The following is a 24395-nucleotide window of genomic DNA, read 5'->3' as shown; positions in this document are numbered from 1 at the left end:
TTTTTCTGACCGGCCCGCTTGCCTTTTCCAGGGCTGCAGTGAATGCTGGGGATCTTTTGAAAAAGGAGATTTCTGGATACACTTAAAGGGCAGCCCAGTTTAGGAAATGAACCGAAGGGGCTTAGCACTGACTGTAGGCTGTCATACAGCAAACGAGGCCAGATGTGAGGATGAAACCAACTCGGGTCCTGTGGAAGACCAGTGGGCGGTCTCTTCACCTGACGGCAGGCACTGTAAAACGTGCAGAGCACTGAGACTCAGGCTGATAATGTTCCGGTTAAATGTAGGAACTCCAACACTTGGGCTCCACCGGTGGCAAAACAGGAAGTCCTCAGTGCAGATGATGTGTGCGATGTTCTGTCTGTGTGTGTGTCTGTCTCTGTGTGTGCGTGCGCACGACTGCCACAGGCTGGCATGTAGTGATGTTCCATTTCCTCGTGAGTAATGGAAAACAAAACGGCACCCGAGCATCAGGGTCAGAGCCTGAACTGCACAGTGCGAGTCCCCACAAGTGGCAGCAAACGGCGTGCATGTGTGTTTATGGAGCAGGAAGCGAGGCTTTTGGGAGGAGTGCAGGGGAGTGGCGGGGCATGAATGAACGTGCTCGGAAACGTAGAAGAAACATCCGTGCGCAGAAAAGAGGAAGTAAGGTGCAGAGAGGGCGAGGGGCCGACGTGTGAGCGAGCCGGAGAGCCACCGGGCGACAGCATGTACAGCTAGTGTGTGTCTGTGTGGCACGTGTGAGTATGTGTGTGCGTGGAGACGGACCCTCCGCATAACAAGGATATAACAAGGATGTCTCTTAAGCTACCACGTAACTGGGACTTCAGTGCCTTCCGAGCTGAATCTGCGAAAATAGGTAAGGGGTTGCGCCAGTGCTTGTGAGGCGGGGGAGTGAGGGGCTGAGAATCTCCGCGGTACCCTTGATAAGTTTGGTCAGGGGGCAGGTGATGCTGGCTGGGGGGGCTCATGAGTTGGTGCCGCTGTCTGTTTGAAGAACTGACCCTTCACCCCACACTGCCTCCATACCTGATAACCGCTATGACCTCAACTGCGGACATGGTTGCAGGTGGTGTGGTAAAGATGCAGTGAAACTCGTTCCTGAGCCGAGTTTTATTTTCTGTTTTTAATAGACGTGCTGGGTGTCGACTCGTGTGGCTGACTGAAGCGTGTGCTTACTACAACCCTCAGGGCACGCTTTTTTGAGCGCTACTTGACAGGCGTGCTTTTCAGGGCCGAAATGCGGGTTACGTTACCAGGATTTAATCTGAGAGCTGTTCCTCTCTGTGTGTTCCTGGCACTAAATTGGCCATGGTCTTCTGGGCCTTGTAAGTCAACAGGGCATTGCTCATTCTCTCAGGCTCCATGATGATGGGAAAGAAAAAAAAACTTCTATTCTGATTTTCTTCTGCATTAATATAAAATCTTCTTCCACGGTGTCAGCTACCTGCTCCCAGCCCTGCTGTGTCCTCACACACAAATATACAGCTATTTTAAACTTTAAATCATTCTTTGTGAGCATATTGATTTAGAATTTATTTTTAGATTCCTTCTTTCCTTTTTATTGCATTTTTTTTCGACTGCCATCTTACTCGTGTCCTTTATAGAGCTTCTCTGTCCTGGTTACATATTTTAATCATGCATGTGAAGCACAATGAATCTGAACACTGACTGCAATGACTGAAATGAGTCAGAGGATGTGAGGCCCTTTCCCCGCAGCCTCCATACACCCAATGTGCTGCGAAAAAGTAACGATGGGCTCTTTTGCTGAACTGCGTGTTTAGTTTGACCCCATTTCAGATTTCCTCCCGCTTCCCCTGATGCTGTCAAACTCTATTATCCGGAAACTGATGAAATATGCAGCATGATAGGGGCTGTATGAGATGGCAGAGCTGTAATCAGCCCTACAGAAATGGGGGGGGGGTGGGGGGGGTGGGCAGCAAAGCCCCCCACCACCGTTATACCATAACACATTTAGTCACATGTGAAGTCCTGAAATCATCATTTATCTGCTGTAACTCTGCTCAGTTTAGTCACATTGACTAGTCACAGAGGTGCCCACTGCTGTGCAGTCTAATAATAGTACTCATATCGTAGTACTCAGTAGTACTCATTCCTGGTGTTTTACTGTAGCATGGTGGGTCACAACCTTGTTTTAAGCAGAAAGAGGTAAGGGGTGGAGCCCGAGTCAGAGATGAGGGGTGGGCTGTCAGTTCAATGCTGGGCAGCACTGAATGGGATATCTGGACAGTATTGACACCTAATGCGAATGCTTCTTCATGGGTTCTGCGCATTGCTGTAATTAATCCTCCTGCCCATACTAATGACTTTACTGCTTTGCTGATTGTCTCTGCACGTTGTCACACTTCCCCACCTCACTGTGCAAAAACTGACAGAATCAAACAGACAGATTAAGAATGCAGACTGTGCGTATAATTAGCCTTCTTTTAGACCTTGAGAAGTTTAAAATGAAAAACAGATTTGACCATTTCTCTTGCTTCAGTTCAGCTCTTTGAACAGATGACCCGCAGTATCTAACAGCATAGTCCGTAAAGATATTTATCACTAACTTGTTTTTGGTGACACTTCCTATGTCATGCTGTCAGTCATGAATTGTGTCTCAATATCAGAAGCAGGAAGCAAACTGCTGTCATGCTGAGTTAGAGGGTGCAGCCAGTCCAGCTTGTCCAGTCTCTGTAAAGACCTGAAACGCAGAAGCTGACCATGTGGAGGAACCTTTATCAGTTCCTGCATGAGTCGGTGATGGTCTCTTTAACGTTTATCCCCATCTGATCCCCATGTTTCCATAAGCGGGTAAACATGCACTATTCCAGAGCAGACTGTGCTGTGAAGCATAGAACAACATACAGTAGGCAGCTTTCTTAACAGCTGGTGTCCACATTCTCTGCTTGATCCCACTGGTCACCTGCTCAAAAGGTCATACGCCGCTGCCCGTTTCACTCAATCTACCTGATCTTGGACACCAAGGTGCTGGAATCTCACAGGGTTCGACCACAATCAGGGAAGCAGGGGCTTTATATGCCAGGCTGAGTCTTGCAAGCTGACTCCGGCGTCCTCAGTCTTGTGAGTCATGAGTCCGGCAGCCTGTGTTGAGTCACTGCGTTTTGCATTCTGCGTCTGCCGATAATGGCGTCTGTAGCCGGGGACAGCGAGGGTGAAGCGGCACTCGGCTTGTTTGCCCGGGCGTGACACGCTTCTCATGCCATTTATACGACTTCAGTGGCAGGTGACGCGTAAATAATAATTCATACTTTTTATTGATCTCCATGGGTAAATTCTCTTTACACCTCCCTTAACTCGCTCTGTGTAGGTGACAGCAAGCTGGCCATGAAGGGCAGCCACCCACAGCAGCACCCAGGGAGCTGGGGGGGGGGGTTAAGGGCTTTGTTCAAGCACCCGCAGGTGCGCCCAGGCTGGGCTCGATTCAGCGACCTTCCAATCACAGGCACAGAAGCGTAGCCCGCTGGGCCACACACTGCCCTCAAGAGGTAGACATTCATCATTTACACACAGCAGAGGTTCATATCTGCTTATCTTCTCAGAGATAAAATGGCAAGTTGGCAGGTTTGGAGCTCAAGCGGGCCTGATCTCATCACCACGCTTAGATACAGAGCTGCATTTCTGTTCCCTGTGCCGCAGTCTGCGTGCCCTTCCTGGGCTGGGAGTCTGTGGAGCTGGGGTTTGAACCAAGCAGCTGCTGGTTTGCAAGGAGCGACATTAAACTGGGGGTGGCTTATGGCAGCTTCCTGCTTATCTAATGAGGAGATTACAATTTTTTCTGCTTCATCTCCACCCCCCTGCAAATGTGGTGCTGTGTGAGCACTCTCCACCCCCCCCCCCCCCTTCCCGTCACCAACACCCTGGACTTCCACTTCTGTGATGCTTAATCAATTGGAGATGGACGTTGATGGTTCTGCTGCCACGCTGCCGTGGTCACGGCAGCGGCGACCACACAGATGCAGCCACACGCCTTTGACCACACAGAACGAGCTGGCGGCCTTCCGTCTTTTATCTCTCTCTCTAACAGTAGCGATACTCCTTTAATGAATCGCATGCTTCCTGCTTCGAGACTGAAGTGATTGTGGTGAGCAGTAAGTTTCTGGGGTCAGACGGCAGGGTTGCTGCTGTGCTGCTATTGCTGCTCGGCGAGCGGAATGCTGCTGCTCTCGTCATCGGGAACAGAGCTGACACTGGCCTCTTATCGGCCATTTCGATTGAATTCCGTTCCGGCCACATGAACTGCATCTGCAGAGTCACATAGGAAGCGGCGCTGGGTCTGCATCTGCGGGTTTAGTTTTCATCTGCCGTCCTCCTTACTGAGCTTCTTCTGCACCGTCTCTCCCGGGCTGTGAAGCACGGTCCAAGAGCGTGATGCCTGGCGAGGGGAGCCCGGCTTCGTGCCGGCCCGGCTCGCCGCGGACCTTGGAGAGACCCCTGAAGACGGGCTGGCTGAAGAAGCAGAGGTCCATCGTGAAGAACTGGCAGGCGCGTTACTTCGTGCTGCGGGGCCACACCTTGTACTACCACAAGGACGACAAAGACAGCTCATGTCAGGTAAGGGGTGGGGGGGGGATGGCCCCCCTGGATACGACTGCACAGGGTGACTCACTGTTTCTGTTCAGAGGCCTTTGGGCTTTTTTTTTTTTTACCTGATGTATGTATGATGTATACCTGATGTATGTATGATGTATACCTGATGTATGTATGATGTATACCTGATGTATGTATGATGTATACCTGATGTGCGTATGGAGTGTGGGATCAGTTAAAAAGCTAATGACGCAAAGGTTGTGGGTTTGAATCCCAGAGAACACACATGCATTTTAAAACATTGCAATCTTTCCCTCTACTGCACCAGATACATTTTTAAATTATAACTTAAATACAAATAGCTCAGCGAAGGATATTTCAGTTGTGCTCGTCATGGGGATATTTGTGTTTAAAGGTTATGAGGTCCGTGGCTGAAAGTCTGGTTTGGTGCAGAACTCTCACTCTGTATTTTACATCGGTCTACCCGTAGGGATGTAGGCCTGAATTCTTCCCTTCACTTGAGACCAGCGTGCTATATTGTACAGACTCTTGTCATCTGAAAACTCTGCCAGGGAACAAAATCATGGTGCACCATGGGAATTTAACAGATCTATATTTTCCCCATCCTGCTTTCATCTGTGTTCACAGGGCTCCATTTCTTTGAAATCAACTCAAGTGAATGAGCTCCCATCAAACGCAGATGAGCAGGGGAAGTTCCTTTTCGAAATTATACCAGGTCAGCTCTCATTTAGCTTATTTCTAACACAGCTTATTTGTAACACAGGTATCACAGCTCCTGCTATCTGAAACACAGGTAGCACAGCTCTCACGTCAATCTTCTTCTTATTAGTATTATTAAGTGACTCAATATAAAGTTGTTTTTTTGCAGTTGCATGTAAAATGTTTCTCTGTGTGACAAAAGGCAACGGTGACCGCGAGCGTGACCCCTGCGTGCTGATGGCCAACTCTCAGAATGAGATGGAGGAATGGGTTCGAGCCATTCGCAGGGTTCTTGGGGCGCAGTCCAGCGGAGGTACGTGTGCGTACGATGTGAACATCAGCAGCTCACATAGACCCACACATATATGTACATGGTCTCACCTGGTCAGAGACTAATAAGCCTGCAAATGTAAAATGCTAACCTATGAATTTATATCTAAGCCATATGGGAAGTGGGAGTTGAGAACTTATGATTTATTAAAATTGCGTACGCACAAAAAGACACACAAAATATGTATAAACAACTTTTTACGCAAAATTAAATATTTATTAAACAAAAAATGCATATATGTACAGAAACTAGTATTCATGGACCATCCCGATTATTTTTACTAATTAGTTTTCTGTTTGCACTATATATGTGTTTGCACTTTGTCTGTTTTGCATTAAACATATGTTTCCCTACGTTGTGGGGACAAATGTGTGTGAACAGACAAACGTAAAAACAACATTTCCAGCAATGTCCAGTTGTGATGGACAAAATTACTATTTTTTGTTCATTTGATTAATTTCACCTAAAATATTTGTTCTGATTCATTCACCAACTCATTCAGTGGCACTTCCCATTTGTATAAAACAGATCTGTAACATTTATGTTCCAATACATGAAAACAATACCCTATTATTTAGGCTAAATAGTACTAAGGAGTAAGCTAAATACTGCCAATAAGCCATGTGAGAAAAATAATATTTGTTATTTAATTATATTCTAAGTCTCTCAACACTGTGCCTTAGATACTCATGCTTGTTAAAAATGCAAACCCAAACAGCTTATCACATAATCAGTTAACTAGTCCAAACGCTAACCATGCTTGGTTAAAAATGTTTTTAAACGTTAATTAATATGTTGCATTTCAAAAATTCTATTGCATCATACGGTAAGTCACTGCAAATGTAGGCTATGTACAACACCAGTAGATGGTGTATTTCGGTCACGACAAAGTATGGTTCTCAGTAACCTATCTGAGTCTCTCCTTCACCGACTCACTCACCAACTCAGTCTTTCTTTCGGGTCTCTCGTTCAGAATGAGAATGAGAGACCCAAAGGAGTGGAGAGACCATCGACTCACTCGCTAGCTAGTTCACTCCGTCGACTCTCGGTTGTTCACTGTAGTTGTATATGTTCACTCCAAGGTTTAGTTTTCCAGCCAGTTATATGTCACGCCCTTAAATGCCTCACTTTCACTGGCCATAATCAAGGAGGGAAGCAGCATTTACATCATATTTCTGAGGACAAGCGATAGAATGAAAAGAACAAATCTTTGCAGGGAGGTGAACGTGAGTGTTTAGTTCTTGTAAGGCAGGGGTGGGCAATCTTATCTTCAAAGGGCCAGTGTTCTATGCACGTTTGTGGGATAACCAAGGGCGTAATTTTGGCTGGAACATTGGGAGGGTTGAGGTCTCCACCCATTATGGGGGAAACATGATTACTGGGGGAGCTGTATTAGCTGGTTTTGATTTATTGGTGAGGCTACAACTCCACCCAGTAATTTACGCTCATGGGAATAACCTTTACTGTAGGTAAATCCCAGGTGTGAGGACTCTTCAGCCAATCAGGCACACAATTAGTAATCTAATTAGGGAGTTGCAGCAAAAACCTACATACACCCCTGCTGTAAGAGACTCATTCCCCGTGAACAAATCATGCACAAATGTCCAGTTTTCCAAGTGTAACCGGGTCAATCGACTGCACCAGCATTGCGATAAGGGCACCTTAAATCAAAGTAAATTTATCAAATGAACAACAACAGCTTAGGCTCCCAAATATAACATTTTTTCACGCCACTACCTCGCGCTGTTCAAAAATCCTCTTATTGTTTTTTTTTTTAATTTACTTTGCAAACAGAAAGGCTTGATAATAATAATACATTTTATTTTTGGGCGCTTTTCAAAAACCCAAGGACACCTTACAGAGCATAAACAATAAAAACAAATAAAAATACATAAAACAATTAAATCACATGAATAAAATAAAACAGCGACTAAGATGAGAGATGTGTACTAAAGTGAGTAAGCCTGTCTGAAAAGATGGGTTTTGAGTTTACTCTTAAATGAGGGAAGTGAGTCTAAATTCCTAATAGTAGGTGGTAGTGAATTCCAGAGAAGGGGAGCAGAGCAACTAAAAGCTCGGTTTCCCATAGTAAATATACATGCAGCTCCTTTGCATTGACCATTTATGGTTATTTGTGGCTGGCAGCTGAGCAGGACCTCAGGCTCACGCACTTACATACATTTACATGACAGTTCCGGCGTTTAGAAAGGGAAATGTCTGTACGCCCGGTTTGATGATTTATTTATTTTAATTTTCATGATGAAATTTACGCAGTTTGGTAAATGAGCCCTATGGCCACTGTCTGCCAGCATGATGGGTCACACTGTGGGTCCTGTAGAGGATACTAATCACATTGTCAGTAAGGGCGTAGGAGAGAGTTTGCTATTAGGGGGAACAACTTAGTCATTTCAATGTAAAGGTCTATTTTTTGGAGGGAGGGGGGGGGGGGGTGAATGAAGCCAATTAAAATATTGGGGGGATACACGTACTTCCTGTCACCCCTGGTTCCTACACCCCTGATTCTTAGTATAGGTGCCAGACCCCATGTATGGCTAGTGGCTGCCCATTGCAGTGCCTGCGCATTTCTCTCTCCAGTGGCCCCACTGTAACCTGCTCTGTCTGTGTCGCCTCAGCGGTCTTTGGCAGGAGCCTGAGTGAGACCATTGCCCATGAGCAGAGGTTTGGACCCCGGCTGGTGCCTATCTTGGTGCAGAAGTGCGCTGACTTCATCCGTGAGCACGGCCTGAACGAGGAGGGCATCTTCCGTCTGCCGGGTCAAGACAACCAAGTCAAGCAGTTCAGGGATGCCTTCGACGCCGGCGAGAGGCCGTCCTTCCCCAGGTGACCTTTGCCTTTGGTTCAGGCTTACACTCTCAAAAACACCGGGTTAAACACAGCCTAATCTGGGTTAACTGGCAACCCAGCGCTGGGTAAATATTGGACAGAACACACACTGGATTATTTCAAACCAATTTAAGCATGATGCTGGGTTCTTACACCTACCCAATCCTGGTGTAAATTTACCATTGATACTGGGTTGTTCATTTTAGTCAAATATTATTATCAAAAACATATTAAAACCATCTTTAATGGATATATATCCATTTATCCATTTTCTGTACCCGCTTGTCCTATTCAGGGTGATGGGGGGTCCAGAGTCTATCCCAGAGGCTACAGTCGCAAGGCATATATACACCATTATTAAATATAATCACTTGACAATAAAATATAAGAAGATGAATATCTAGTGAACCAGTGAACTGTACTGCACTTTGGTGTGATAATTACCCACTGAAAATACGTTATGCCTTACTTGGCTGACAGTCAACTAGCTAGCTAGCTAATGGTAAAATTAGTTAGCTGAAATGACATGAAAGATCTAATGTTATTGTTGAAAGACAGAAAGTTAAATTTTAATAGAACAATTATTATTAATGATATTATTTTATTTTAAAACATATAATTATAAAATTATAAATCAATGAGTTAGAATTTTGCCTTGTTACATCTATGCCACATCAGCAGTAGGTTCAACCCAGTGTCCGGGTAGAAAAAAAATCACCCGTCGTTTGCCCCTGTCGGACCAGGCGATACAAAAGAACTACGGTTCATCACAGGCTTATTTTACTGAAAGCGCGAGTTACCGTCACTGTATGGAGGTACAATAGCAAAGACCAGGTTCTGGCCTCTTGGCAGAGGATGCCATTGCTGGCCTCCTCCATCAATTAAATAAAGCTTCATATGAGCGATCAGAACTCAGGCGTCGGGCACAGTCAGCTCTGCACTGCAGTCGGCAGATCTTGAGGAAGTAACGCAAAGAGTTGTTCACACGCATGCACACTCATACACTCACACAGATCGACAGATAGGCGGCAGGAACGGCTGAACGCTCTCCCCACCCTACTTTGCCCTGCCCCGCCGCCTTAACCACATCCCGTCTCTCTGACGTCGACCTCTCCGATGTTCATTGCTCAGCAAACGCCATGAGACTGGCAAGCAGTGCGACTCGCGGTGCATAAATTAAATCCCCCGTTGCCCTTTCGAGGCCTTCGCGGAATCTGACATGTGAAGAGAGCTGCCGTTTCTGCGCTTGCGGTGTCAATGTGACTCGCTTTGCTCTGCAGTGACACAGACGTCCACACGGTGGCATCGTTGCTCAAGCTGTACCTGCGAGAGCTGCCGGAGCCTGTGGTGCCCTGTGGGCAGTACCAAAGCTTCCTGGACTGCACCCACCAGCTGAATCCCAATGGCAGGGAGGTAGGAGAATCCCTTTATGTCGAGCAAAGCATACCGCAGGTGAAAGGCTCCCTGCTTTGATCGTCCTGCACCCAGCAGGTGCTCCACCCACGGCATGGGGGCTACAGTATTGCAATGTTTGTATGTGAACCATGTGAACACAGGCATTCTCGACTCATTAAGAGCTTCTTTCACACAGACTTGATCATTTAGCACAGTCAGAAAGGCACTAACCACTTTATGGCATGGTTATGACATTCATCAGGCTTCAACCTTTTTCAACGCGTCACATGGTTAGCTGGTTAGTTTAGAGTATATGATTCCACCTGCAGCTGGCCCCCACCTGCTTCATTTGCATCAGCCATATTTCATATCTTCAGATGTTTTCGGATTCACTTTCATCTCTCATCTCTCGAATGGAAATTCTGTTTTAGCCTCCTGCCGACAGACTCTGAGAGCCTGAACACCTCTGAAAAGCAGCATTTTAATGACAGCGGGTGCAGTGACCTTTTCGTTGAGTGCTAAGATAATGTCCTGTGTTAGGACAGTGTTCAGGGGCTCAGTGTTCTTGATGGATCTCCAAAGATCCAACACATTACGTATGATACATATGAAGCAACTACTGTTGTAATGCAACACAATTCACCCCTATTGCGATTCGTCACGGTACGATGCGATGCATTGACGGACACCACTCCAACTCCTGCAAGACTCGGCCTAGAGACTTGCAGTGAATTGGCCACTGTCAACAATGGAGAACTGGAGATGAGAGAGAGTGTTTGAGAAAGTTTAGAGAGGGGGAATCAATCTAAATAGAAAATTATTGTTCATATTTCTAAATAATAAAGGCATAGGGTTTCTGCTAATAATTAAATATTTATGTGACCCTGGCCATGAGCTGCTTCCGGCTGGGTAACTCCAGCGGACAGTGCAGGCCAGGCCCCGCAGTGTTGTGTTTTGACGTGTTGATGTGATGTGGCGCGGTGAGGGAGATGCAGGCCCAGGTGCGGTACAGCAGCAGTAACCGAGGTGACAGTCTGATTTCCGCTGTTCTGACCCAGTGGGGAGTGCAGTATGATAGGAGAGGTGGGTGACGGTGAATACAGCCTGGAGGTGAATATCAGTTAAACAACAAAATAAAACTTGCTCTAAAACAAAACAAAAAAAAACTTTTATGTTTTCATTTAGAGAAAAAAATAGCAAAGCAAAAAACAAAATACCGTATTTGAATTCTTCCTCTCTTTCCCATAAACATAAGAATAAGTTGGCGATTCTTCTCCCTTCACAGACACAAAAGAGAGTTTGCAATAGTCACTAATCACACTTTTCAATGTTGGCTCCGTAAAACATGGGCAAAGACAACAAAATTATAAGGAGTAATATTTAACCAGTTACTGGCTTAGTTATGCCCCGAAAGAACTCACTGCTAATTAACTTTACCATAGCGGGCACCATGATTGTTGAAATATATATCATTTTGAAAATCGCTAGACATGTTACATTTAATCAAATTAAATGAAACAAATAAACTTCAGCCGGCTCATTACCAAACATTCTTCAACATGTAAACGTATGAATGCGATTTTATTATTCCTAGATGTCGGATGATCCAGGAGCCATATTTTAGCTTAATTCACAAACACAGACACAAAAAAACCTTGCTTTTGCATGCGAGCGGGTTCGTGATAAACCACACAGCCTCCTGTGGTCTGTAAGCTTTATCACCCCGGAAAACATTAATAACACCAGTTGTGAGCTACAGTAAATAAATTATGCAAAATTAAAAAAGGAAAATAATTTAGCTTACTATTCTACATTAATAAATTGGATTTTACTGATGCAAATATGTTATCCCGAGTTCAGTGAGTCAGTATTCAGTATTTGGACAGTGTTCAGCATATCAGTATTCAGTGTTAAGGCAGTGTTCAGTGCTTGGGCAGTGTTCAGCAAGTCAGTATTCACTGTTTGGACAATGTTCAGTGTTAGCACAGTGTTCAGAATACAAAACAAAACACCACAGAGCAGGTATGACACTGATCCTCTTGTTTGGAATAGAAAGCAGCCACACCCAATAGCGGCTGTATCTGCATCACACTTAGGTGTCATTTCTCACTGAATGTTCCCCGGCTGGATAAGTTGGTCTGTACAGGGATCTTGCTGGGAGATTTAGCTTCAGTGTGTATCAGGTTAACAGTGATAGTAGGTGATCCTGCTTTCAGGGCCGGGATGCTTTGGAGATGCAGATCTCCTTTATACCAAAAGCCAATTACAACCTTCTCAGCTACGTCTGCAGGTATGTTTTTGAACTTCCTACTACAACTCAGACCAGCAATAGGCAGTTTTTCCAGACGACCAGCAACAGGCTGCCCTTCTGCCTGAGTTTAGTTTCTCTGGGATGTAAATGATTGTGCAAACAGTAATATTTTTTTGTTGGCTTGTAATTGCTGCCTTAAGACCAAAATGGTTTGTTACGCTGTCTGGTTAACTTTAAAGTGTAGGCAATACTTTGATATTCACGCTGCTTTTCAGGCGCCAGTCAGCCTGCAGTCTGAGTGTGTTTGCTTGTCCCTGTGAAGGTTCCTGAATGAAGTGCAGCTGAACTCCAAGGTAAACAAGATGAGTGTGGAGAATCTGGCCACCGTCTTTGGGGTGAACCTACTCAAACCTCAGATCGAGGACCCCGTCACCATGATGAAGAGTGAGCCCCCCCCCCCCACACACACACACAGGTCGATTACGTGCTGTCCTGCCAGCCTTTCAGCATGCGTGCGGATGATGTGTGTTCCACGCAGGCACGCCACAGATACAGAAGCTGATGACAGCCATGATCCGGCAGCATGAAGAGCTATTTCCCCCCTCCAAGGACGTGACCCCCCCGCCGCCCTCCAAAAACAGCGAGAGCAAAGCCAGCGCCCCCCGAAGCTTCGTGGGGTGGGATTCTGCAGACTTCTGCTCTGCTTCGGTGAGTCTAACCAGGTTGTGCTGATCGTGTTGCCTATACTAAGGGGCTAGTTTATTAGGTAACCTGCTCGTTAATGCAGAGAGCCAATCACATGACTGCAACTGAATGCATACAAAATCACACAGACAGAGGTTCTGAATGTTTTCATTCCAACCCTGCCTTAGTCAGGCTCATATGGTGCTGAATAGGCTAATAATGAATGTGGCAGGTTGAAAGCAGTGTGGGTTGGAATGAAAACATTCTGGCAGGGGGGGCTCGAGGAAGACGATTGAGAACAGCTGCCCTAAAAGGTCAGGGTTGGAAAATATTATTTTGAAATAGTTTTGTGTTTCCTTGCAAAACTATTGCATTCCGTCATATTGATGGGACACAACTTAATTGAAATACAAAGGTCTTTTTGGGGGGATGAATTAATCCATATTAAATATTGAGAGGTACAAGTCCCCCTTGTGCCCCCCACTTCCTGTACCCCTGTGTGGCAGTGCATGGGGAGCAGGCAAAGGCAAAAAACAACATCCCAGCTTCCATCCTTAGAATAATCATATAAATGTCCCACAATATAATCCCAGCGAAGACTTGAAAGTTGTCAAGAAGAAAGAGGGCTTTCTGACAGGTGGTGGTCATCCAAACCACACTGAAACACAGAACTACTGTTTAAAAAATACACAGACACACACACACACACACACACACACACACAGGTTTGTAATTATTCTTTGTGAGGACTCTCCATTCATTTTTATGGGGAAAACTCTAATCACAACATGATGACCTTAACCCCTACCCAGCCCTAATCTTAATCATAAGTAACCAAACAAAATACGAGACTTTTGCCATTTTTAGTTTTTAGATTGCATTCACAGATCATTGTGGGGACCTGAAAAATGGTCCCCACAATGTGAAATAATTAGGTTTTTATTACATTATGGGGAACATTTGGTCACTACTCACAGATACTCATAACTTGGCACCTTTGGCACACATCCCTGGCAAACCCCACCAAGGTGTTCACTGTCACTGTCTTCACAGCCCGATATATTGCCTCTGTCTGAGGTCCCCGAGGAAGATGATGCCAGGACACTGGGGAGTGTGAGAGAGGAAGGAGAGGGGTCTGAGGCCGCTGTGGACACACCTGCTTCCTGCATCCCTCCCTGCTCCTCAGCCACGGACCCATGGTCGGGGAGTGGGAGTCCTCGCAAGCGCACGCACACCCTCCCGGCTTCGACCTGCTCCTACCCTAGCCGGGGCACACGAGGGGGGGACATGCTTAGTCCCATGCTGTCTCTGGACGAGGGCAACCAGAGAGGGACCTTCTCAGAGGACATCTTTGAAATTCTGGGCCTGCAAAACCTTACGCCATCTGAAAGAGCGGGTTCAGCAGGAAAGGGCACATGTCGGGGTACCAAGGATGCCATGCCGACACAGGTCACTCCCCCGGAAGGGGCAGGATCGGCTGGAAAGGGTGGGTGTGGGGGTACCAGGGACGCCATAGCGATACAGGTCACCCCCCCGGACAGGAGGCGCAGTAGCAGCAGCAGCAGCAGCAGTGGGAGCTCCCTGGTGCTCTCTCAGTCATCCAGGGAAGAGTCATTAGAGGCGTGTGCGGATGCAAAGAAGCCCAAGGAGCAGCCTGAGAGGCAGCAGAGCAGCCAGGACTCGCCTGAGGACCGGATCAGCAGGTGAGCAGCAGCGCTGGGTATCGATGAGTGACCGTGCAAACAGCCAGCAGCCGGAGGTTAGCTGGGTGCTACCACTGACTTTCCCTTCCTCCCTGCCGCCCTCACAGCCTTCTGCAGAAGAACAGCGAGCTCACTGCCATGGTGAAGAAGCTGCAGGCAGCCTTGGAGGCGGAGAAGCGTCACAGGGAGGCGCTAGAGATCCGGCTGCGTAACGCAGAGCAGAGTCACGATGAGGCTCAGAGGCGCAACCGTGGACTGGACCGAGAGATCCAGGAGTTTCTCCCCAGGCCGAGGGGCGGCCCACCGTAGTGGCCCCTACACACCCTGAGGGTCAGAGGTCAACCGGTCCTTCGTCGTTGACATTCTTGGAACACATTTGCCACGGGCGTAAACTCGTGGGGGTTCCGGGTCAGTGAACGAAGTCCAAATATGGTCCGAGTGGACCTGGAGCGTGGTGCAGACACACGGAACACAGTGGAGATGCGAAGTCGTGGTGCTACAGTTGTTGAGCACTTTAAGGGTCTCATCTGCACGCTCTCATTGTAGAAGCCCCGGCTTTCCAAGCAGGCAGAGATCTGTGGACATAACATTTATATGCTGGGACTCTTTCCTGAGTGAAGCGCCTGGCTGTCTTTCAAAATGTTGCTTAGCTTACCTCAAGAAGACTTACCTCAAAAGCAGAAGCGAAGGCTGGAAATGTATCATTAGGAGAATGTCTCTCACTGTACCTGCTTTCTCTTTTGTCTGGGCCAAATGCAATTTCAGGTCAGGCTTTTCATATGTGTGACGTGTGTTGGAACAGGATATGGCCCAAGTAAGACTAAAGACTGAGGTTGAATAAAGTACAAGCTTTTTAGCCTTTTTAGTCTGAGAACTTTTATGAGTCATATTTTCTCAGCTTCACAAATATCCCTGGAAAGTTTGTCAGTATTATTCATATTTCATAACTTGTTGTGAAATAATGATGAAATTATGCTTTATTTGCCATTTATGCAAATACGGGTATATTGGAATTGCTTCTCATGTCAAATCCCATCTTGCTTTCATTTGAGACACACACACACACAGTCGGGTACACATATGTTTATGGTGACCGCTCATTAATTTCTACGGGAACAATGACAACCATAACCCCCACCCAGCCCTAACCATAACAATAAGTAACTAAGCAAAATACAAGACTTTTTGCATTTTTAGTTTTTTCATTGCAGTCACAGATTTTTATAAAATTGAGTTTTCCCTTATGGGGACCAGGAAACTGGTCGCCATAAGGGGAAAAAAAACGGGGAAAAAAAAACCTTATGGAGACATTGTGTTAAGTGCCATGCTCAATGATAACGTGATTATTCTACCAAGGACGGGATTTGAACTGGCAACCTTCTGATGACAAGCACAGAAGCCTAACCCACTACATCACATACTACCAGTGGTGGAAATTTCAGTTCCAGGAAAGAAAAATCCAGACCATGATTTAGTTTCAACCAAGCAGTTGAGTATCACTCACAAAGTATTCAGTTGGTTGGTTGAAACTAAATCTTGGTCTGGATTTTTACTTTCTGGACCTGAACTTTCCACCTCTGCATACCACCCACCATTGTGTGGTAGAAGCTATGGTCTGAGATGGTTCCGTGATTCGAGATCTTCCAGTAAATGTGGTGTGAATCCAGTACAGTCTACACATGCACCACCCTGACACTAGGAAGGTGCCCCAAGGTGCCCCAAAACTGTCACTTCATACATCACTAGTGTCACTTCAATCCATTCCATGTGCACATGGCTCACTCCACCCGCACTGTTCCCTGGTTAGCTGCCTTAGTTCCTTTCCCTATGGCAGTGAGCCTTTCACAGCCTGGATGCCAGGTGACCCCAATGTCAGGTTATCAGCACAGTAGCTTCATGGGGGTAGGGGTGGTGCTGTGAGGAAAGGGGGGGGGGCTAAGCTCAGAGAGTGGGTTAGGGCAGATAAAATGTGGCTGAAGCTAAGACAGAAATGGCTGGAATGTCATTAGATGGTTGGTCCTCACTTGAGTATGCGTGTGTGTGTGTGTGTGTGTGTGTGGGGGGGGGGGGACAGCTGTTATCACACACCCCAAAACAAGCAGAGGAGACCCAGCTCATTAGACAGGGGCATTATGTAAGGCGCTCCAGAATAGATAGTAGCATGTCTGTCAAGTGTCCAGATGACTGGGGAGTGGCCGCCAGAGGACGGAGCCCGTGCTTTCCCACGTCTTCTGGCTGCCCTGGGAGGTCAACACCACCCAAGTGGTTGTGAAAAACGCGCACGAGCGCCTGGACAGCATTCGCTAGAACCGTAAATGGTTCACACTCAGAGCTGCCTTGGAATCTCGGAGGATCTCCTGCTCTTCTCTGCAGGGAGCAAGAGAGGCACATGACTGTTGGGCTGTGTTATCCCCAGGTCTCCATGGAGACCCAAACACTATCACCCTCAGCTCCAAACTGCCACGCTTATCACGTTGTCAACACCCACCCGAGGGTCGTGGCCATTGACTGGCCTCACGGCAGCTATTTTGAAAGTCCCTTACCGGACCTGCGAGTCCGTATTGAGATACTTGACATTCACAGAAGTGTCTCAGCTCACCTTGCCTTTTCTAGGTGTTTGATTGCTGAAACGCAGCCAAGCACAAATCAGCAGAACTTCCAGAAACTTCCGAGGTTTGACTGTACCTCTCACCTAAGCCTGTGACAACTGTTTGAGCACATGAGTGTTATTGGAGAACATAGCATAGATGGTGGAAAAAGCTGCAGCTCCCAAAGCTTCAGACAGACATTTGCAGAGGTTGTGTCTAACACGCATCTTCTCAGACATTCTGATTCAGTCTCGCTGCAGTGTTCTTCAAAAAGATAGCAAAAGTCCATTTGCCTGGCTCTCTTTACATAGGTCTTCTTCTTAACCCATCATAAAATTCATATCTGGTATCTCCCAGGCCTTGAGTCTACCTACCATCTTTCAACAAAGACTTTGAAGACTCCTAGCCCTTATTTCATTCCGAATGCTGCTTCTGGGGGCTGTGCTCCTGAATGTCAAGAAGCATGGTCAATGAAGCAAGTATCCATCCTTCCAAATCACCCATTTACAAAAAATAAACAAACTTTCAAACAAGATTCCCATCTTCTCCCACCCCGGCCACAGAGCACACTCACTAGGAAGCCATCACAACCCGAATCCCAACCATGTTTACAAAGTCCTCATTAAGGAAAAAGGCAGATAACAATGTACACAGAAAAAAACTCAGAGCTTCCCATTTGAGAGATAAGAGTGAGAAAGAAAGAGAGAGCAAGGGGAAGAGAGGCTTGGGGAAGGAAAAACAGAAGAAAAGAGATGCCACAGCAGGACGAAGCTGGACCACGCTCTTGCCAGAACTTCAAATTTCCGGAAAAGTATATCAAAGGCATGCATGGGACATAAGGGAGAAACAGAAATTCCTCAGAAGATCTGGTGGTCATAAAAGAGCCAGAGGAGCAGAGAGAGGTGAACTCTCCACACTTATCTGCAGAAAGGGTTACCGCCACAGCCCTGCCCTCTCCACCGAATCACAAGATCAACAAGGACAAACCTGCTTTTTAACCCCTTGCCAAAACGACGTCCCCAAAGAGCGTGAAAGCGAGCTGAGCCCCAGGTTTCCGAGGTGTTACCACTGCTGTGTTCATGGTGCTCCGCTGAGCTGCACCTGCAGAGCTCACGAAGTCCCAAACGAATCCTCAACTACCCTGAACACTGAACTCTCCTGTGACGATGGCTAAGGTCCGGATCTCCCGACTGTGGGGCATCTATGTAACTTTCCTCTTTCCACTTCTCCCCTTTTGGCCCCGCTGGGGCCAGGGCAGCCCCATCGTGGCCCCGGAGATGGCCGAGAGCCGGCGGGGTTCCATGGACTCCTTGCTGCTGGAGCAGCATGAAGATCTGGACATGCAGAGCTTCTTGGAGACCTTGAGGGGACAGTTCCTGCGCACCTTCAACTTGTCAGGCATGGGCCCACCACTGCAACCCAGGGGGTCTCGCGTGGAGCCACCGGAGTACATGCTGGAGCTGTACAACCGATTCGCCAGCGACCACACCGCCATGCCTTCTGCCAACATCATCCGTAGCTTCAAGAATGAAGGTACCCCCCCCCCCCACCCCCCGTGTCCCTAAGTTTCACACCGAGCTTCACCTAGAAATTCCACAGCTCTCTGCATGTTCTTAATTCGAGATCACCGTTTATCGACACATCTTGAGCTTCTGCCTTTAAACACGTTTACACAAAGTTAAGCCTAGATCATTGTGGATTAATGTTGATGTTGGTCACAGATTTCATTTTCACCATCACTATTCCCAGTGTGCAGTTTTAGCACCAGTACAGGAGTGGTTTGTCGGCTTCTTGGCATAGGGATTTTTTGCTAAATATCTTTCTGGTGGATCAGATAAAAGCTGATAATTAAGCCCTGGTTTGTGATGAACTTCAGGGTCAGTGGCAGAAACACCGTCATCTCTGCCTGGCTTGGTGGTCTATTACATGAGTGGTTCAGAAAGTCGATGCAGATTTGGTTGAAAAGCAGGAAGCGATTTTTTCATGGTCTGAGTTCAGATTTAACTAGTGACAACTAATTTGGCAGTTTCACTCTACAATTTAGTGTCAAGTTATACAGTACATGTCTAGATACCACTTGCCTGCAAACATAAATCATGCAGTGATATGAATTGTGTAATATAACGTGATTAATATAATGTTAATGCATAAAAATTAAACTGCTTAGCTATTTCAGTCAACCAAGGATATTACATGTATTTCATAAATTTACGCTGCATGCACATTATTTCAAATGCATCTATCTGTCCTCTGACTCCTGGTAAGGGCAAAAAGCTGGGTTGCACCCCAGGCCATCGCAGGTTACATGCAGTACATGCACACAAAAATACTCTGTGGACAATTTAGAGACACATTAGCATTAGCACATTAGCCAGACTGCATGTCTTTGGACTACTGGGGGAAACCTGTGCAGCACAGGGCGAGTATGTGTGTGCATATAAAGCTTAGCCATAACCACAGACCCATGCATGTTTATGATGTGTTAAGTAGAGAGAGCAAAAGTTGTCAAAAACACATGATTACATGGTCATATAGCAGAGGTGACAGTTCACTGATCTGTGTCTACTTGTGTCTTTTTTTGATTGCTTTTATTTTACTGTATTTACTCTGCTTCTGCATCTACCGCAGACTCTTCCCCCGACAGCGTCGGGCTGGGTGGGGTGAGGAGACACCCTCTCCTGTTCAACGTGTCCATCCCCCACCACGAGCGTGTCACTGCGGCACAGCTGCGGCTCTACACCTTGGTGCAGCGGGACCGGCGCCTCTATGCTGGTGTTGATCGCAAGGTAACCATCTTCGAGGTGAGGGGAAAGCAGCAAGAAGCAGAGGGCCACATGAAGGAGAGTGAAGGGCTAGGGGAGGATGAGGAAGGAGAGCCGGTGAGATGGGTGGAGCTGGCCTCACGGCAGGTCTATGGCACAGACAGTGGCTGGGAGTCCTTCGATCTGACTGCTGCCGTCCGGCAGTGGCACAAATCGGAATACAGCACCACCCACAGGCTGGAGGTACACATTGCAAGTCTAAACACCCTGGGTGAAGTAGGACATTTTGTAAGCAGAGAAGATGCAGAAGGTGGGATGTTAGGTGGAGACATGGACATTGACATGAGCCCTGAGGCCAAACACAAGCCCTTGCTCATTGTGTTCTCTGATGATCAGAGTGGAGATCACCGTGGTGATAAACGAGAGCTGAATGAAATGATTGAACATGAGAACCTAGGGGTGGGAGTTGAGGAAAACCTGGAGCTGGGTCTGAATGAACTGTGGGGAGATCAGCATGGTGCATCTGAAGAAGAGGAGGAAGACGAAGAGGCTCTTATTCAGATGAGATCCAACCTCATCTACGACACAGCATCCAGGATCCGGCGCAATGCCAAAGGTAGCCAGTGCAAAAGGACGTCCCTGTATGTCGAGTTCAAGGACATTGGGTGGGACAGCTGGATTTTGGCCCCCACTGGCTATGAGGCTTATGAGTGTAGTGGCACCTGCTCCTACCCACTAACGAAGCATGTAACACCCACCAAACACGCCATCGTCCAAACGCTGGTGAACCTCAAGAGCCCACAGAAGGTGTCACGGGCTTGCTGCGTACCCACCAAGCTGGACCCCATCTCCCTGCTCTATTTGGATGACACGGGTGTGGTCACCTACAAGTACAAGTATGATGGCATGGTGGTGGCAGAGTGTGGCTGCAGATAGTCCCCCTAGTGGCCGGGAGGGCTTGTTAAAATTGAGAGTGCAGTCTGTCAAATGATCCCAATGACAAAGGAAAGGAAACCAGATTAACTCCCACGTTAAAGACAACAGTCATTACACAACATCCAGCATCTACAGGCAATAACAACGATACCATTGGAATTAGGATCCTGTTCAGAGTCAAAACGAAGCATTAAACCACAGTGTCTAGGTGACAGCATGAGGGTATTTCAGGATCTGAGTAACTTATCATGTTTTTAATGGTGATTCAAACCTGCAATATGTGGGCCAGACACAGAGGGGGGATAAGGTTTAATTTATGTGCGAGTTTACTGTTTGTAAATGTGTATATTTTGTATTTCAGGAACAAGAATATTTAATTATAATGTACAGCAGGACATTGTTAATGTCATTTAATGAGTGACGAAAGCAGGAAGCAGGGATTCAGGGACAGACATATGTAGATGTGTATTTCTGATCATAGTTCCAAGAGGTGTTTTGTTCAGGGCTGGAGTCTTACTTAGCAAGCGGACAGTATCACCACTTTCCCATTTTCAGCCATCAAAGGTCTAAAGGAGTTGACGTCACTTTGTGTGTCCCTGGTAGGTTTGGAACAGGACAGGGGAGAAGATAATACCTTACATGCAAATGCGTGATTTTCTGTGAGAGGTGAATTTCAGCTATTCTAAGATTATTATGGACTATTATGGAGATTATTAAGGTAATGGACAGAATGTGAAAGACCCATCACACAAACATGAAAGATTTGACTTGGAGGATCTCAAAGACTAAGGCCTACAGTTAGATTTTTGAAACATAAGTTTTTGTCCCATATGGTCAATTTATTCATTATATTTGGACATTTATGAGAAAATCCCAAACTTTCAAACACTGGACTAATCCAATATGGATTTACACTCAAAAACAGGGGGACACACAGAGGCCAGTGACCTTTCAAAGGAGCGTGTGCTGGAGGTGTTGGGTCCCTTGGGGGGGTCCGCAGCATCTTCAGCATCTCTGAGCGTAAGCTGGACCGAGGACTGTTGACAGGAGCGGCCGAGGGAATGGAAGGGGGAGCCCAGCGAATGACTGGCTTTGCTCTGCCAACACGGGTCACTCTATTTGTTCCTTCCGCTCCCCTTATCGGCCAGTAGCCTGGAGCAGAGCACCAATCAGCTCTGCGTGTCTCCAGCCGCACTGTTCCAGTGGGACTGACCTAAGAATCCTCAACCAGACTGGACTGGAGTTCTCCGGTTTTTGCTTTCTGAGGGTTATCTCTGCTGGCCAACTTCCCTGCCGACCCCAGGACCCCCCAAGCGTCACCCAAAGTCACATGCCGCGCACGCCTCTCCACAGCGGACCGATAAGAAGGTGTCAGCACAGAGAAACATGTGGACTGTCGCCAGGACTGGACACCATTCTGGGGGTGGGTGAGAGAGAAGACTGTCAACATTCCTCAGTCTTAAGACTGAGCCCCAACAAGCTCCACCCTTCATTCTGAAAAGCCCCCAGCACCCCCTCCCCCCCCCGCCGAAGGAGAACCTCCCCATTACCCCTGGCCCTTTCTCCCGCTACCCGATCCCTCACTTTTAAGGAAATGATGCTCAGCGTTCCTTATCGCTGTCAGCCTGTCGGATAAGGGGTCGCGTCCCCCAGTGGGTCCCGCCCCTCCCCCACTCCCCCAGACTGGGTCTCAAGGAGAAACTTGTGACAAACTTCCAGAGTAGCGTCCAGCGAGACCCTCTTCTTTGTTGATGTTGCTGGACTCACTTGTAATTTTCAGAACTCCGGAATTCCTGAAATACAAAATCAGAGTTTCCAGTCTAGCTGTTTCCGTGCTGCTTCAGTAAATAAAGATCCTATTTATTGATTAATTTATTGACTGTGACAAATAGGTGCATATGTAAAACAATATATGTAAACATAGTGAACATTATTAAAATCACGTAAATTGTGTTTTCCTTTTTTATAATGTAGTTTATGCATTACATTTGCTGTGTTTTGATCAAAATTAAGAAACCACAAAGAAAATGATCTTTTATCATTATGACGACTTAAACAAGGTTTAATTTGTTTAATGTTCAATTTTTAAACATTTCAAAACTTATGGCAAGAAATAAACAACAGAGAGCTAACGACTTCAACTGATACATTTCAACTGTAGTGTAAGCTGGACAAATGCAGAATGCACTGTGTGTGTAAGTGTCTGTTCTTCTCACAGTACAAATTCCAGTACAAACAAACTTTCTTGACTCGGTAATCACGCACAAACAGAAATCCACACAAGCAGAAATTCTGTACTATATAGCTGGGAAACACTTTAATTTGCTAGTAAATTAATACTGTGGTTTCTAAGAAGGTACAGTGATCTGTATTTTAGGAACAAAAATATTCCAGTAGGTGGCACTGCAGCGGTATGGGTTCGATTCCCATCTCCTATCTGCGTTTGTGGAATTTGCATATTCTCCTGTGGTAATGCACATTACTTTCCACAGTCCAAAGATATGCAGTTAGGCTGGTTGGTGTCCCTGAGTTTCCTTAGGGTATGGCTGTGTTTGTGAGTGCATGTTTCCTTGAATGCACTGGCATCCGGTGTATAGCCCAACCATGTGGCCGGTGCTTCCTGGGAAAGACTACAGGTGATCCTGCCCAAAACTATTGGTTAGTTGGATGGATAAACCACAGGGCACACAGCACTGTGAGAAATGTATTCTGATCCTAGGCAGGACACGGCTTTTGGATCATTGAAGATGGTGCATAATAAACATGGTTGACTTGGAGCGACAAGTTGGAATGTTTCCGGAATATTCTGGCTCAGGCCGGCACTGACCACAGTGAGCAGAGCAGGCGTCCCCAGGGCGAGCGGGTGTGCCGTGTCTCCCTCGCCCTCCTTTGTCACCTGTGTCAACACTCCAAAGTGGCCACTTGTAGTGGAGCAGGAACAGGGGAATGCTGTTAGCTCTCCAGAGCAACACAACTCCCAGTGCCCCCCTGCCCCCCCCCAGACTCCAGAGCCACCCCAGAATGGTTCAGCATGTCAGACAGAGTGTACTGGTGCCTATACCAGATAACAGATTGATCGGTGGCGAAAACTCTACATTTACCACAACGATCAGATGGACGACAACGGGTTATGAAATTTCCAATCCCGCTGAACATTGGTTGATTTTATGACTATGAGAACTCACCGTTCTCCGGAAAACTACCAGATGAAATGGACACCTGCTGCATAATGAGCACCACAGAAACATTCTTTATTATTTTTTTATTATTCTCCGTGTTTTTTTTTTTTGACTGACTGATCCACATGATACTCTAAGACATTCACATCTTTCATGTCTCCAGTGCAGAGCATGACTAGCCACAAAGAATTTGATCATAGTTGCTAAACGTGGCAACATATGAGGACCCAGAGGTTGACGGGATGCTGACAACGGGGCCATGTTGATTGAATACTTACACATCTGCAGGGCTGCCATCAACACACAGTGTTGGCGGCAGTGTGCGGAGCCCAGGTCAGGAAGCGAAGCGATTTCATGTTTTTCCTGCTACTTTGTCTGTAATAATGTCCTATATTGCGGAAATAGAGTTCAGTGTTTAACAACTGTGAAGCCCTTGCTTATGTGACTTCTG

At 46.7% G+C, this 24395-nt stretch overlaps 2 protein-coding genes across 2 annotated transcripts; both read left to right on the top strand.

The window, feature by feature from the left end:
* Positions 1-440: 440 nt before the first annotated feature.
* arhgap25 (Rho GTPase activating protein 25) lies at positions 441-15344 on the top strand. The gene is made up of 11 exons (XM_023803383.2): positions 441-859; positions 4376-4575; positions 5200-5287; positions 5474-5584; positions 8236-8443; positions 9727-9859; positions 12058-12131; positions 12415-12536; positions 12631-12800; positions 13830-14479; positions 14587-15344. The coding sequence occupies exons 1-11, from the start codon at positions 796-798 to the stop codon at positions 14786-14788; spliced, it is 2022 nt and encodes a 673-aa protein (XP_023659151.2). The 5' UTR covers positions 441-795; the 3' UTR covers positions 14789-15344.
* Positions 15345-17718: 2374 nt separating this feature from the next.
* Positions 17719-22862, top strand: bmp10 (bone morphogenetic protein 10). The gene is made up of 2 exons (XM_023803377.2): positions 17719-18600; positions 19696-22862. Exons 1-2 carry the CDS (start codon positions 18234-18236, stop codon positions 20763-20765), a joined length of 1437 nt encoding a protein of 478 aa, XP_023659145.1. The 5' UTR covers positions 17719-18233; the 3' UTR covers positions 20766-22862.
* Positions 22863-24395: the final 1533 nt, after the last annotated feature.

The sequence above is a fragment of the Paramormyrops kingsleyae genome, chromosome 2, assembly GCF_048594095.1.
Source record: "Paramormyrops kingsleyae isolate MSU_618 chromosome 2, PKINGS_0.4, whole genome shotgun sequence".
Lineage (NCBI taxonomy): Eukaryota > Metazoa > Chordata > Actinopteri > Osteoglossiformes > Mormyridae > Paramormyrops > Paramormyrops kingsleyae.
Note: the sequence above shows the minus strand (reverse complement) of the source record. Positions and strands in the feature narration are given on the sequence as shown.

What these genes read in the sequence shown, in the direction of transcription:
- arhgap25 (XM_023803383.2), top strand. Translation starts at nt 796, where the DNA reads ATGTCTCTTAAGCTACCACGTAACTGGGACTTCAGTGCCTTCCGAGCT. An exon ending in ACAAAGACAGCTCATGTCAG is followed by an intron (nt 4,576 to 5,199) that starts GTAAGGGGTGGG and finishes CTGTGTTCACAG; the next exon opens with GGCTCCATTTCTTTGAAATC. An exon ending in TGGGGCGCAGTCCAGCGGAG is followed by an intron (nt 5,585 to 8,235) that starts GTACGTGTGCGT and finishes GTGTCGCCTCAG; the next exon opens with CGGTCTTTGGCAGGAGCCTG.
- bmp10 (XM_023803377.2), top strand. Translation starts at nt 18,234, where the DNA reads ATGGCTAAGGTCCGGATCTCCCGACTGTGGGGCATCTATGTAACTTTC. An exon ending in CCGTAGCTTCAAGAATGAAG is followed by an intron (nt 18,601 to 19,695) that starts GTACCCCCCCCC and finishes CATCTACCGCAG; the next exon opens with ACTCTTCCCCCGACAGCGTC.